This window comes from Megachile rotundata, chromosome 3 (genome assembly GCF_050947335.1).
Source record: "Megachile rotundata isolate GNS110a chromosome 3, iyMegRotu1, whole genome shotgun sequence".
NCBI classification, from domain to species: domain Eukaryota; kingdom Metazoa; phylum Arthropoda; class Insecta; order Hymenoptera; family Megachilidae; genus Megachile; species Megachile rotundata.
In genome coordinates this window covers 8717273-8733629 of record NC_134985.1, presented here as the reverse complement: position 1 = coordinate 8733629, position 16357 = coordinate 8717273, and the positions used below count along the sequence as shown (strand labels likewise).

At 36.6% G+C, this 16357-nt stretch overlaps 3 protein-coding genes across 6 annotated transcripts in view; 1 reads left to right on the top strand and 2 right to left on the bottom strand.

Moving 5' to 3' along the window:
* The window catches only part of GluRIB (Glutamate receptor IB), a 377596-nt gene extending 374871 nt beyond the window's left edge, over nucleotides 1-2725 (bottom strand). The window contains exons 1-3 of the mRNA XM_012288273.2: nucleotides 2693-2725; nucleotides 2506-2599; nucleotides 1450-2211 (exon numbers count right to left, since the gene is read on the bottom strand). Coding sequence (XP_012143663.2) covers nucleotides 1450-1672 — 223 coding nt within the window. The 5' untranslated portion in view covers nucleotides 1673-2211; nucleotides 2506-2599; nucleotides 2693-2725. The remainder of the gene's footprint in view (nucleotides 1-1449; nucleotides 2212-2505; nucleotides 2600-2692) is intronic.
* Nucleotides 2726-3792: 1067 nt separating this feature from the next.
* TfIIEbeta (transcription factor IIEbeta) lies at nucleotides 3793-12441 on the top strand. Of its 4 annotated transcripts, none has more exons than XM_012288268.2 (5): nucleotides 3793-3975; nucleotides 4061-4325; nucleotides 4390-4599; nucleotides 4669-4989; nucleotides 11767-12441. In XM_012288268.2, exons 1-4 carry the CDS (start codon nucleotides 3914-3916, stop codon nucleotides 4987-4989), a joined length of 858 nt encoding a protein of 285 aa, XP_012143658.1. In that variant the 5' UTR covers nucleotides 3793-3913; the 3' UTR covers nucleotides 11767-12441. The 4 variants fall into 4 exon arrangements, with proteins under 4 accessions (XP_012143658.1, XP_076386394.1, XP_012143660.1 ...); XM_076530279.1 differs by lacking the exon at nucleotides 11767-12441 and adding an exon at nucleotides 10314-10524; XM_012288270.2 differs by lacking the exon at nucleotides 11767-12441 and adding an exon at nucleotides 5895-6317.
* LOC100883252 (ras-related and estrogen-regulated growth inhibitor) lies at nucleotides 5517-16186 on the bottom strand. Its single transcript, XM_003704584.3, has 6 exons — nucleotides 15536-16186; nucleotides 11210-11323; nucleotides 7029-7085; nucleotides 6497-6570; nucleotides 5924-6190; nucleotides 5517-5836 (listed from the first exon to the last, which is right to left on the bottom strand). Exons 2-6 carry the CDS (start codon nucleotides 11304-11306, stop codon nucleotides 5681-5683), a joined length of 651 nt encoding a protein of 216 aa, XP_003704632.1. The 5' UTR covers nucleotides 11307-11323; nucleotides 15536-16186; the 3' UTR covers nucleotides 5517-5680.
* Between the last annotated feature and the right edge of the window lie 171 nt (nucleotides 16187-16357).

Below are 16357 nucleotides of genomic sequence, written 5' to 3'. Positions count from 1 at the left end.
TCACATTTAGACATAAATTTGAGTCACATCTAGACCCAGGTCAGAATCATATCTAGTTCCAAATTTAAATTACACTTGGAAATTTAAATCACAATTAGTGCCAAATTTGAATCACATCTAGTCTCAAAATTGAATCACTCCTAAATTCAAATCGCATTTAGACCTAAATTTGAATTACACCTAGACCCAGATTTGAATCACACCTAGTCCCAAATTTAAGTTACACTTGGACATTTAAATCACATTTGGCTTCAAATTTAAATCACATCTAAATCCAAATTTGATTCACATCTAAACCCAAATTTGAATCACAAATAAACCCAAATTTGAATCACGCCTAATCCAAATTCAAATCACACCTACTCTCAAATTTGAATCACACCTAATCCAAATTCAAATCACACCTACTCCCAAATTTGAATCACACCTACCCCCAAATTTAAATCACCAAACCCAAAGCACACCCAGACCCACATTTAAATCACGCCCCTAAATCACTCTGACAACTTTCAATAAATTATTCAACACTAGTAGTATTAATCATAGTAAACTTTAAATATTAATCTTGTCTCCCTACTTTCTATTGAGTAAATAAATTGTCTGAACTTTGATCGCAATTTAACAGATCGCGCAATGAGGTTCTTAACCTCAAGGTCACTGACACGTGTATGTTTAGCTTTCCTTTAAATTCAATAAACGACCACGTACCTCATCATTTTGTTTTGTGTTTTTAGATAATATTAACTCGAGAAGGCTCTAGTTTATCAAACTCTCTCGAATGGAAAGTAACTAAGAAACACAAGATGCTAAGTTCTGGAGTACTACGTGTGAATGACAATCAAATATTTATATTGATTAAAACGGTAGGAACTGGGTTATCCGGTACGCTTTAGAAACTTTACTATTTAATTGCTATCGAAAGATAATCAATGAATTCCAAAATGAGTTCATTGATCAACAGTTATGGAAGTTTAGTCTTTTAATCTTTTCGATCCTTCTCAGAAGATACAACTCGTTGAGTAAACGTTAAATCCACGGTAAATCCACAACAGTTAAATTCACAAAACAACTAAGAAATTTAAGAAAAAGAAAGATGTTCCAGAAGCGAATCCTTTCAGAATTCATACCTCCGCAAATAATATTCTAAACCGAAGGTTAAACTCTCACTAGAAAACCAATATTCCATCCGAACGAAAAAGCTGTTCGAACTCACATCACGAACTTTAACGTTGCATCTCAGCACGTACACTTTGAGGAGTAAAAATCGCACATCGAGAATGGAATATTTACTTCCGTCCAGCGTCGAGTAGACACCAACGAGCCGAGTGCAACAACCCTCCATAACCGTTGGAGTGGTTGCACAACGTTCGACCGGTCGCGTCGCTGCACACGCGAGGTTGAATTCGATGAACGTCGTAACACCGTGAAAAAAAGAGGGTGAGCACTCACCGATGGAGATCTTGTCCGGGTAGGCAGCTGGCAGTAGAACCAAGAGCACGGTGAACGCGGTGGTCATGACGTTCAGGGTGGACATGGGCCTGGCGATCCGTGACGTTTTAACGTTCCTGCTGTTGTTTCCGAGGGTAGAAGACACGACACCGTGAAAAATCGTCGCACGACGCCGCCGACGCGACAAGGGCGGTCCACCCGTTTCGTGAACAACCGGGAGCATCTTCCGTGCTCCGTGGTCTGACACAAACTGGCGCACTTCACTCGGCGTGAACTCGATCCCGCTTGAACCGCCCCAGCATCCCTCTCTCCGACGTTCGCACACCCTCCCCGATCACCCCTCTCGAACCAGCCTCCGTTTAACCAACCCTACCGGCACTACCCTTCTCTACCACGACGCTACTCGTCGTCTCTCTTGTTTCCTCATCGGTCCCTCCACGGATCATGGTCTGGGTGCCATCTCTACCGACCAACCCCGATGTACAACCCTCTCTCGCGCCATCTTTTTATCTCGCTTATTCTGTAACCGGTATTCCTGTCCCTCTCTGCCGGAACGCTACGGTGACGCCGGAATTTTAGGGTGTGTTTCGAACGGAACGGAGAGAGTGCACGGGAAGAGCACGAGCATTCGTTCGGTGGAGTTTTGGAAGCTCGGAGGCTTGTTCGTTTGGGAATTGAATAGTGGGAATTAAAGTGCGGGGAATTGCAACGTCCTGAGCGCTTTTGATGTTGCTTTTGATGACACGCGTTGTGGATGAACATCTGGAATTGAATGGAATTTAAATTGAAATGTTTAAAAGTAAATCGCGTTTGAATTGAAATGCTTGAAATTGAATTAAGTATAAATTGAAATGTCTAGAATTGAGTCATGTACAAATTGATATGCTTGGAATTAAATCACACATGAATTGAAATACTTGGAATTGAATCACGTATGAATTGAAATGCTTAGAATTGAATCAAGTATAAATTAAAATATTTAGAATTGAATTACATAAAAATTGAAATGCTTGGAATTGAATTAAGTACAAATTAAAGTGCTTAGAATTGACTTACATAATAATTGAAATCCTTGGAATTGCATCACGTACCAATTGAAATGCTTGAAATTGACTCATGTATAGAATTGAAACCCTTCGAAATGAATCACCTGTGAATTGAAATATTTAGAATTGAATTACATAAGAATTGAAATGCTTGGGATTGAATTTAGTATAAATTAAAGTGTTTAGAATTTACTTACATAAGAATTGAAATCCTTGGAATTGACTCCCGTAGAGAATTGAAACCCTTGGAATTGAATCACCTGTAAATTGACAAATGTAAAGTCAAACTATGTCGAATTGAAATCTGTCGAATTGAATTGAATAAAGCTAAGTTATATTATATTGATTGTACAAGAGAGCCAAAGAATGTTCGTCTGAATTTAAATTTTATGAAACTGAGCAAGAATGAGTATTTGCTAGTTCAGTGTAAAGACACCCTTACACGACAGAAGTGCACCTCCCGCGATCTCTACCCGAGACGTTCCCTGTTACTTTCTGCGGACAAATACCGATGCACTATTACTCAGTCGGTACTAAAGGGATAAATAACGAAACTGACACTCAAAGATTCAGAAAATTGTGATTGTATAGTTAAGGAATGAGTTATAGAATATACATATCCTCTCGAGTCTATTTGGTACACTGTGTACTTTAACAAATGTCTATTTGGTTAACTCTAGTTGTCTACGCTATTCGTATAATAATGACTCAAATTATAGTTTTACTTTAATATAACAAAACACTATGAATAAATTTATAAATCTGATGAGTTTTGCGCGATTATAACAAGTATAAATGATAAATTTTACCTGGGAGAAGATTTCGTGCAGCAGCGCGTCGGTAAAGCAAGTTCCCGCGAATGCGTCTGAACCAAAATGGCGGTAATACGAGTGTCAAGTAATTGGCGGGAAAATTATTTACACATATAATATTATTGACTTTCCTTTATATTTTCAAATTATGGTGAATAAGTTTCTTAAAATTATCCCCTTATTTAATTAATAATTTCAGACATATAACAATTAATAATTTAATATGATAAAGAATTATCGAATAAATTTTCGAATAATTATATAAGTATATATGTATATTAAAAGAAGCACTAAATAACAATTACAGCCCAAAATATTAAAATAATTCATTCTAAATTATGATAAACATATGTAATTCACTCTAAATGATAAATGTATTTATATATTGTAGCTAATTTCATTTGAAATTATTGAACGATTAATCGAACGGTGACCCGCGCATGCGCACTTATGCGCATCCTTTTTTGTTCACTATACAAAGAGAATGAGAACCTCTGCTTAGTAAGCGACTTATCGGGGAGGTTAGAATGTGGCAAAAGTGACAGATCGTGTGCGAATGATAAATAAGTGATTTTGGCATTCGTATAATTGAAATTTTTATACACAATGGATCCAGCATTGCTCAGAGAGCGGGAACTCTTTAAAAAAAGAGCTCTCAGTACACCAGCGTAAATATTTCATGCCAATTTTCATTTCTAACCTTCATATATGTAGAAAGTATGGTATAGTAAAACATGGAACTTATGTTTATAGGGTAGAGAAGAAGAGAAAGGAACAGGATAAAGATTCTGCACGAGATGAACCTCTTAAAAAGAAACCCAAACCATCCACTGTGTCTACGGGTCCAAAGCTGGACATGGTTAACTACAAAACCATGTCTGGTAGTACCCAATATAAATTTGGTGTCCTAGCAAAAATAGTGAAACACATGAAGACTAGGCATCAAGAAGGAGATGATCATCCTTTAACACTAGATGAAATCTTAGACGAAACAAATCAATTAGATGTTGGATCTAAGGTAAGTGTGGTAATATCTATGAATAACGGTAACAAAATCTAGAACAAATCTGTATTTTTGTTAGGTAAAACAATGGCTTCAAACTGAAGCTCTTGTTAAAAATCCAAAGATCGAAGTTACTTCAGATGGTAGATTTGTATTTAAAGCTATGTATAAAATCAAAGATAAGAAGTCTCTGTTAAGATTGCTTAAACAGCAAGATTTGAAAGGTCTTGGGGGAATATTATTAGAAGATATACAAGAAAGTTTACCGCACTGTGATAAACATTTAAAAGTAAGTAAAGGCATATGTGAAATATTAATATGTTACTTTTGCAGTGATTATAAAATCTAACAATTTCAGAGTCTGCAAAATGAAATATTATTTATAACGAGGCCCATGGATAAGAAAAAAATTGTATTCTACAATGATAAAACTGCCCAGTTTCCAATAGATGACGAGTTTCAAAAGTTATGGAGAGCTGTTGCAGTTGATGCAATGGATGACCAAAAAATTGACGAATATCTTGAGAAGCAAGGTATACGATCGATGCAAGATCATGGTCCCAAGAAGCCAGCTCCAATTAAACGAAAGAAACCGATTAGTAAAAGGAAACAATTTAAGAGGCCAAGGGATAATGAACATTTGGCAGATGTTTTAGAAACATACGATGATGCAAAATAGGTATGACTTCATTTCTGTAAATAATATAAATTTATGACATAAGTGTTAAAGCATAAATGAGAATGATTTATTATTGTACCATTATGTTTATATGAGAATCATCTATTTTGAAATCAAGGCTTTAGCCTTACATATCATCGTGATATAATAAATAGATAAAATATTTATTGTCATAACTTTACCTTATAAGTACAAAATAAATATAGATCAACTAGTACAAGTTTCTGTATCTAAACTACAGTTCGTGTACGTTATATCCATTGTCAGCCTTGCGAGACGAACAAGCCATTCAGTTTTCACATATTGTGGATCTAGTATTTAAATTTTGATTTAACTATGTATATCTTGCGTTACATTTTTACGTGATTTGTATTAAGACAATAAATCTTTTCAGTAAAAAATACGACAACATATTAAAACATTATATACTTAAATCGCTATTGTTAAGATAGAATTATTCTAACGTAAAGCTTCGAAATTTACATAAGTATCGTATAAATAATAAAAATTACATGACACTACATAAATCTTTGGTACTTAAAATTTTACTGATAAGTACTTGTATACATGCATAAAATATGTTATTCTTATCCAGTTGCAGCAACACCTCAAACTTCCTTAAAAACAATCATCACGATAATTTCCCATTTCGTAACAAAAAAATATGGATAGAAAATATGTTCCTCGCGAATTAATCCTTCGGAAGCGCCGAATCGCTTTTCCCTCGCGAATAAGCACGTGTCGCTTTGCTTCCCAGCATTCTATCCAACAACGATTGCTTGTTCCTCCTTCTGGCAGCCAGAACTTCCCGACACAGTTCATGAAACGATTCGGCAACTTGAGTAACCTGAAACAATACGTTGTTTGTTACATTCAAATTATCCACGAAACAAAACTTTTCGCAGGATTCAACTGGTAGAAAGTATATATGTACCTGTTCCGCGGCGGATACTTCACTGAACCAGCATTCGAAGTCTTTCGCCAGTATTTCTCCTTCCTCGGTGCTAACTTGCCTCAAATGAACCATATCAGCTTTGTTTCCAACTAAAGCGAGAGGCATCGTAGCCTCGGGATCAGCCACCGCCAGCGTTTCCTTTGCTTTTCTAACGAAATTAAAGGATGCTCTGTCCGTTATCGAATAGACTAAAAGCAAGCCGTCTGCCCATTGCAAAGTTTCGGTGGATGGCAACTCATCTTCGCTCTAGAACGTCAGAAAAATAGCGACTGAAACTTTGATATTATCTATCATGGAACTACTGTAGGTATACTGATCTTTATTTATACTATAAGAGGATGTTATTAAATTTCTAGATCCTTATGTATACAAATACTTAGGTTCTTTATATACCAAAATTCATAGATTCATATTCTTATCCTCTTATCATCCATATTCTTATATTACTGGTTCCTATAACTATATCTCTCAACTCTGTATTCTCACATCCCCATATCCCTATATCACCACATTCTTATACATATTCCTATACTCCCGGTTATCAATAATTACCTTAGGGCAAGTGTCCAGAATTTCAAAGAGTATAGGTTCACCGTCGACCAGCACCTCGTGTTTGTATCTGTTCTCTAAAAAAAGAAGTCACAAATAATTTTTCAACAATAATGTTCGAGTTATGTAATTTTTTATGTAGAATAGTTTTAATTCGGAGCTGTGAACTGTTTGGTAGATCTTTCTAGTCGAGTCTAGTTTTAGACCGCCGACACGTGCTCGTAAGGAAACCGTCTCGTCTATCGCGTTGCTGTATTTGTACAAAACAAGGAGTTTTGTTCGAGTATCAACCTCGCATTAGTACCCGTCCTGTCTAGTGTCAAATTCGTCTTCGATAAATTTAGACCAGACGCAGCCCAAGGTATGCGTAGGGAGAGTATACGCGGCCTTTGAGGTGGTTTAGCTGTTGGCAATTTTTCAAAATGAAGAAAAAAGGAGATATGGAAAGACACGTTGTATCGTCTACTGACGTTTACTGTCTGTTGACGTTTCGTTGTACGGGAAGCCACATCTTGTAAATTGAGATGTCTCTTACCTGACTGGTGATCATATTCCCCGATGTATCTCTTCGTCAGAAATCTCACTGTCAATGCTGGAACGTAAAAAGAATAATTATTGCAGCTTTTCGAGCGGAATTATCCTGAATACGATTCGATTTTCTATCGGTAACTTTCCTCGTAGCACCGTTTTCATCTATCAGGACAGTAGGTGGACTGTGACACATTAGATTGTGCATTCGTCAATACAAATTCCGTACACATATCTGCTAGAAAGTTATCAACCTACATTTTACCGCCCTATTTCTATCGTTTCTTCTATTATTCGATTAGCTCCAGTTACGTTAGCGAGGGAAACTCTTATTGGAGCAGAGTTTACTCGCGTTTCTTTCAGACACCTTTAGAAATTATAGTTCGAATGCAGCTGTGAATGACGAAATGGTAATTATAGCAGGACCTCAAGTATTTTATTGGCCAAGACCCATTTGCTAAAAGGGGAATTTATCGCAGCGTACACAAGTTTCTAATAAATTATTTTGTAACATTTCAATGTTGCTGCGTGTCACAATTTCTAACTCCGACATTATTTCAATCTCTAACATTTCACAGTCCGGAATTCTGTATTTCCCAGATGCCAAAGCTTCTAAACTGAAATCCTATACTCTTTGCCTGAGATTGAAAAATCCTAAGATCCCAGTTTCAAAATTTCACACTCTCAAAATTTGTAAGTACTAAAATTTATAATTTAAAGTTCCAAAACTGTAAAATCCAGAAATTCTAATATTCTGCAACCACAGCATTCTGAGGCACCCTATCCTAAGTCCCAAACTTCCGAAATTCTAAAATCTCACAACTCTAATTCACTACCCTCTCAATTTGACCCATAATTATCACAGTTTAAATAATTTACCGAAACCATATCCCACATATCCCAGAATAAATTCGCTTAAGTCACACCTCGAAATAAAACAAAAGAAATGAAAAGTATGACGAACTTAATCCCACCGCGTCCCATGCTAATTCCTCAACTTTTATTTTTGAACATTTGCTATAAATCCGAAGTGTCTCGCGATACAATATGAAACGCACCCGTTATGTATCTCGCGTTCGAAAAATACACATGCCTGACTAAGTTTATGCATTCAGTTTCTTCGGCTATAACTCTCTCTCTGTTCGATCTGTTGGAATCAATTTCCAGCCGATATCGCGAAAACGTTACACGATCTTGTTCGATACAATGCACGTTCCAACGTATCGTGATTCGATCGAGAGAAACGAGAGCTACAGCCTAGTGACCCGCTTCGAGGTATACCACACTATTTTTACCTCGAACTCGAACCTGCCGCGGCGCTACAAAACCTTGCAGCGTTCAACGTCACCGTTGTCCACTCTCGAAATTCAATGAAAACTGGCCCCGATTGACCCATCATGTATCGTGTTACAGCTCGATTATTGGAGACAAATTTCGATTCGAAATACATTGATGATTTGACACGTTTATTTTAGAACGTTTTGCTACACCAACAGAAGCTTTTGATCATCGTAGTTTTCGACGAAATTTATTGTGATGCTATATGTAAACTTGTCTGTAATTTTAGTGTAAAATTGGTAACGAATTATGAAGGTGTGTACGTTTGAAGTAAATTGTTAACAAGATTAAATATGGAAGAAAATTATTATAATGAAGTTGGTGTAGTTGCAGAGGTATCAGACTTCAAATCTGGATGTCCACAGATCAAATCCAGTTTGAATGATTTTTTTTTTACAAATAACGTGAAATATTACTACTACGAATATCTAAACTAGTATATATATAATCTGTTTAAATAATATTATTTTTTATTTATTTGTAATGAAACATTTTCATGAATGTACCACCCTGACCAGATGCTTGGTGTCAAGGCGACATCATCATGTACTAAATCAGTTCGATAATTTGTCACGAATTTTGCTTCCTGAAGGAAAGTTTCTGATTATATATTTCCATCCCTTTGAAATATGACCCATCAAGATGTACCATGTACCGAGTCAATATGTAAGAATTTATTTTGAACGTATCGAAATTTTCCAAGGCGTCTAAAATTGTAAAGTGACCAGAGCCTGGACCCCGGAGAGCTCCGGTGATTGACAAGGACGGCTGAACACATCATAGAGAAGAAATTTATTGGCGATCGGGTGTATTTCGTTGATTCGCAGCAACATCATTTGGACGCTTTCCCTCGCGTGGCTCGTTAAAAGTTTGCGGCTCTTCGTGCCAATTTCCTGCGCGGATCAATTCGGCAACCCGAATCAACTTTAACCCCCCTCCTTTCTTTCGACGAAACCGGCAATTACTTGGCAAGTTAAAAATACAGTCGACGAAAACCGCAAGAAAAACATTGCTATCGTATACGATCTGATAGCGATCTCTTTCTCGATTTTATACGACGCGATTCGACGAAATTTTCAAATAAAATCTTTATAAATAGGGTGGGACAATCGTCGGGGTCCAAACAATTATTTATTCTATGCCTTACACGTGCCATTACCAAAAATACACGCGGTTGGCTTCTCTCAGGGTAACCACGTTTCTAGCGCACACACCTATCGCGTGGTCAACCGTTAACATGTGACTTGTGCACTTGTACTTGAATTAACAGCTGGGCCTTTCGTTCTTTCGGCTCATCTTTTTGTGATCGAATGTTTATATACAAGGTACCTCGATATTATACTATATGACATTTTTGTGTTATATATATTATATATGTTGTATGTATTGTACGTATTATATGTGTTATACGTGTGGTACATATTATGTGCTGTACATATTATATGTACTATATGTATTGTACATATTATATGTGTTGTATATGTTGTACATATTATATGTGTTATATGTATTGTACATATTATATGTGTTGTATATGCTGAACATATTATATGTATTACATGTGTTGTACATATCATATGTGTAATATGTGTTGCACATATTATATGTGTTATATGTGCTGTACATATCATATGTGTTATATGTATTGTACGTATTATATGTGTTGTATGTGCTGAACATATTATATGTGTTACATGTGTTGTACATATCATATGTGTAATATGTGTTGCACATATTATATGTGTTATATGTGCTGTACATATCATATGTGTTATATGTATTGTACATATTATATGTGTTGTATATGCTGAACATATTATATGTGTTACATGTGTTGTACATATCATATGTGTAATATGTGTTGCACATATTACATGTGCTAATATACACTATATTAATATAACATGATACCTATCAATTTAATTTAAAAAATATTTATCTTATAATTCTACAGAATGTACCATTTTGATGTCTTGTTCAGGAGGACCTGCACCGCCATTTTGTGGTGGACTCCAGTAGGGAGCCTCCCACGTTACGTTCTACATTACTAACGTTTCTTTATTAAATCTTTATGAAACTTGCTTATTATTATTTATATGTACTACTTGTGTTCATGTATACATTGCTTACTATTTATACAATACATCTTGGTTATTTTTTGTGTATACTTTGCTTGTCACTTGCACCTTGCTTATTATTTATGTATACCTTGTTTGTCATTTGTACCCTGCTTATTATTTATGTATACCTTGCTTGTCATTTGTACTTTGCTTATTATTTATGTATACCTTGCTTGTCATTTGTACTTTGCTTATTATTTATGTATACTTTGCTTGTCATTTACATCTTGCTTATTATTTATGTATACCTTGTTTGTCATTTGTACCTTGCTTATTATTTATGTATACCTTGCTTGTCATTTGTATTTTGCTTATTATTTATATACATATACTTTGCTTGTCATTTGCATCTTGCTTATTATTTATGTATACCTTGCTTGTCATTTGCATCTTGCTTATTATTTATGTATACCTTGCTTGTCATTTGCATCTTGCTTATTATTTATGTATACCTTGCTTGTCATTTGCATCTTGCTTATTATTTATATATACCTTGTTTGTTGTTTATGTACACCTTATATACTTCACTTATTACCCTACTTAATACTCTGCTTGTTATTTATGTGTACATTCCTTATTAGTTACACGTGTTCTCTTATTATTTACATGTACCCTATTCATGTATACTTTTATTTCTATAAAGCTTGTTATTTTATATGTTCGATGCCTACAGCTCAGTATAACGTTAATTAATAAATGAACTCCAGTCGAAAATAAATACAATACTCACCGCTTTTCCCGACTCCTGGCGCCCCGATCACAGCCACTTTTACCTCGCATAGCGAACTCTTCTTTCTTCGGATACCCCTGATCGCATTTGACGTCATGCTCCGCGCATTTGTCACTGCACAAACCGTAACAAAAGATCGTAACGTTAGCGAACGCGTCGAATGTGTGGGCTCAGGCTGCCGTGTGTGTTTGCGGACCGCAAAAATCTGTCGCGATTACATCTTTCGTTGGCCGGATTCCACGAGCGTCGATTACGCCTCTGAATTTCGTATAAAACATTCGAAAGCGACACACAGGTAACCAGCACTCGTTGCCGTTTGCCAAAGAAAACAACTCCGAGGAAATCTACTCTTGCGATTTTGTTAACGTATCGTAACGTATCACTTTCCATGTTATTCGTTTTTTGCGTAATTTTCGGGGGATTTGGTTTTTAAGACTTTCTTGGATATATTTTATTGGTTTTACAATATGTGCTTTTTAATATATTTTACAGTGTTGTTTATTGGTAGGTAGAGTAATTCTTTGTTGTGTAACTTTATCGATTTTAACATTTTTCAGGTCTTATGAAGAAAGTTTACGAGATTGGAAACTTCGATTTTTCTCAAACTTTGCATAATTGTAAGGAACATTAGAAGTAATAGTTTTGCGGAATAGTAAGGTGCAACTCTTTGAATTGATGGAGAAATGTACGTTCAAGGTTAGAGAGCTTTACCTACTATTACTCATAGATATATAATTTATTATCGCGAGTTAAATCGTCGTGTATTGTCACGCATAAGATTGCCATAAATTGTATCATAACAAGTTAGACCGCCATAATTTATATCGCGATGTATAAAATCGCCATAAGTTGTATCATGACATGTTAGACCACTATAATTAATAACACGACACGTTTTGCAACATGTTAGATCACAAGTTATATCGCAACTTGTTACATTGTAACACGTTAATTCGCCGTGAGTACTACGTGTTATATTGCAATGTAAATATTATGGATTCCTTGCATCGCGATGTGTTGTATCGCAACGTGTTTAATCGTCATAACTCGCATTACGATGCACTTTAGTATAACGCGTCGTACAGGCATGTTTAATCACCATAAGTTGCATTACGACGTATCCTATTACATCGCGTTATATTGCAATATGTTTAATCACCATAAGTTGCATTACGACGTATCCTATTACATCGCGTTATATTGCAATATGTTTAGTCACCATAAGTTGCATTACGACGTATCCTATTACATCGCGTTATATTGCAATATGTTTAATCACCATAAGTTGCATTACGACGTATCCTATCACATCGCGTTATATTGCAATATGTTTAGTCACCATAAGTTGCATTACGACGTATCCTATTACATCGCGTTATATTGCAATATGTTTAGTCACCATAAGTTGCAGTGTATTACATTGCATCGCATCGCGTTAAATCGCCATGTTGTATCACAACTCACTGTTTACTGGCGTTTTATATTAGGACTCGTTATATATTGCAATTCGTTGATACCATGCGTTACAGTGCCTTTCAAAAATACATAAATCTTCAAAAAATAAAAAATTTGTTGGTGAGCCTAATACATCCCTGCATCGGCAATATATCGAGAGTCTACTATACGTTACGAAATAACACAGAATGAACTCAACTGTATTTTCTATCCAAATAGCAGGTATTAATTAAAATGATTTTTCGATGAGGTTAAAATACTACCGCATCGGCAATATATCGAGAGTCTACTATACGTTACGAAATAATACAGAATGAATTCCAACTGTATTTTCTATCCAAATAGCAGGTATTAATTAAAATGATTTTTCGATGAGGCTAAAATACCACCGCATCGGCAATATATCGAGAGTCTACTATAACTCCGTTACCAAATAATACAGAATAAATTCAATTATTTTTATTCCGAAATCAAATAGCAGTCATTGATCGAAATGATTTTTCAATGAGCCTAAAATACCACCGCATCGGCAATATATCGAGAGTCTACTATAACCACGTTACGAAATATTACAGAATAAATGCAATTGTTTTTCTACCCAAATAGCAGATATTGATGAAAATAACCTGTCAATTTAACAAACAATTCCAGAATCAATACTGCATTTCTTCAGGACATTTTGTTAATTAAAATTTGACAGACCACAATGAACGAACAAATTGTATTAATTAATTCCACGAGAGAAGAACGAAATTTTCACCGACTCTCAATTTGTACATTTCGATGTTGAAGAGGTCGACGTTTCCAAATATCCTGTACGCGGTTCCATTTACCGGCTGTCTCGTGTCTCCCCTTGGTCGGGATCAAAACGAGATCAGCCGAGGCGTTTCGCCTCGTGTTCCTCTTCGAACGAAAGTTTAAATACAGTCGACGTCTTTGGATGAAAGAAATGAGGGGAACGGTGAAAAGCCGGCGGAGAAAGAAGCGGCATCGAGGTGCGTTCGAGCCTCGTGGAACGAAGAAGGCTCGACTCGATGGTTACATTAATAGAACAGTTCGCACATGTTCCGTGGAATCTCAAGAATTTACTCTGGCGTCTAACGATGTACCATCATAGCACGTAAGTGGCGTTAAGGCTAGATCAGGCTCGCTGCGGATCTATGAGCCATCGTGTTTTCGTGGCTCCCGAATTTATTCGTGTACGTCTACGAATTGCAGACTTTTCTTGGAAAGCATACGTTGTTGATGTAACTCATTTGCAAACAATATGTACAAGGATTAAGGGAAATCTTCACGGGTTAAGATGGGTAATGGCTGAGAAATTAAACTTCGACTGTCTCGTAAATGCGTACTCTCGAAATTAAAATTTTACTGTTCTAATAAAGTATTTGAGATTGTACGTTTAATTGTATTTGAGAGATGGTACGCTTAATTATATTTTAGAGAGATTGTACATGGTTATGTGTATTTTGTTTATTTTTTCTTGCTTTATTTTGTTTTTCTTTGAAGAACATATTTTCAGATGAGGATAAAACTGTTTTCGAGTTAACACGTGTTCCTTTTTCCATTGCGTGTGAAAGTAAATTCACTTCAAATGATTTGTAATAATTTCATGTATGATAGATGGCAATATAACGTCTAGTAATTTCGTATACGGCGATATATTGTGTAGAAATCGCCACACATGGCGATATAACGTTTAGTGGTTCCACACATGGCGATATAACTTGTGGCAATACCACACGTGGCAATATAACGCATAGAAATTCCATACGTGGTGATATAACACGTAGAAATATAACTCGCGCTGATATAACGCATAACAAGTCCATACGCTGCAATATAACGCGTAGCAATTCCATGCACTGCAATATAACGCGTAGCAATTCCAGGCGCTGCAATATAACGCGTAGCAATTCCAGGCGCTGCAATATAACGCGTAGCAATTCCATACGTGGCAATATAACGCGTAGCAATTCTACACGTGGCAATATAACGTATAGAAATTCCATGCGTGGTGATATAACGCGTAGCAATTCCATAAATTGCAATATAACGCGCAGCAATTCCACACGTGGCAATATAACGCATAGAAATTCCATGCGTGGTGATATAACGCGTAGCAATTCCATAAATTGCAATATAACGCGCAGCAATTCCACACGTGGCAATATAACGCATAGAAATTCCATACGTGGTGATATAATGCGTAGCAATTTCATACGTGGTGATATAACGCGTAGCAATTCCATACGTTGCAATATAACGCGTAGCAATTCTATACGCGGCAATATAGCGCACGAGTGAAAATTTGAAAAATTGCTGAATTGGTAAATTAAGTAATTGAGTAATTGAAAAATTGCAAAATTGCAAAATTGAAAAATTGAAAAAGTGAAAAATTACAAAATTACAAAATTGTAAAAGTGTAAAATTGAAAAATTGAAAAAGTGAAAAATTAAAGAATTGAAATTTGCACCATGAACCCCCGACCCAAAAACCAGAAACTTTACTTACGAATTTCAATCCAGCAAAATCAGCAATTTCACACGTGCAACATCCACCAAATTCGCGAACGATAAAATCCGTCCGATAAAAATGTTGAATTTCATCGGAAGCTGTTAAAGGCCCCGTTTCCATCGTCCGAAAATCGATAACATTAACCGCGCAACATTTTTGCAACTACAGCCCGCCTATTTTAACGTTCAAAGACAATGAAGCGGCTCATGCATAAACTTCATAAAGCGTAAACAAAGAACGTTCTAATTTAATAAGTAAGTCAAGGTACCGATCGATCACTCTCCAATACGATTTCCAATAACTGTTAAGAACCTTAGTTTATTTTTGTCGCTCGGTGAACGCGATCGCACTTACCAGTCGGTCAGAACACAACCGTTGTATCACTCCCTCGGCATTCCTCGAAACACTTTCTATCAGCTCGTACGACCGGCGAACATAACAGCCTCTCGTGTAAGTTAGTCGATTTCGCGGCAGACAACGTTTTAACCCGTTAACGGCTCCGCAGGGAATCGAATCGGTAGAGTATCGATATCGGGAATCCACGAGTGTCAACGATCGATCCGACGCGCGTGAGATCACGTGTTTCCTGACAATAGCCGTGGTTCCGTTGCGTGATCCAACTCGCTTCTTGGTCTCCGAGCGACTGTCTCTCCCCATTCTCTTTTGGCGGCTTTGGCTCCGCGAGCCGGGCCTTCTTTATTGCTCGCTCGAGCCACGTACCAGCGATATTCACTTCCGGCGCGGGAGTGCGCACCAACCAGAAGAAGCCCGTGTTTCGACAACTTCTTCTGCACCTCGCCCACTGGCCACAAATCGACACAAATATTGACTGCCTCGATCCGCCGCGCGATCGTAAAATAATTCACGGAACCCTGCCAATGTTTCTTCCGGATACGAACCGGATGTCTGTTAACCGACCGGCAACGCAACCGGCAATCGTTATTTACGTGCACCATAAAACTATACGCCCGAGTGTCTTATGTACAAATGGAAATTCCACGGATCCTTAAATTCTTAGATTCCTGGATTTACATATCTCTATTTCTCGTGACATAAAATTTTTTTATTATTATACACTGTGGTCTCTCCTGAAATGCCTATATTTCTACATTTCTAGATTCCTAAATTTCTATATCTCAAGATTTAACAATTTTTGCATCTGAAGATTTAACAATT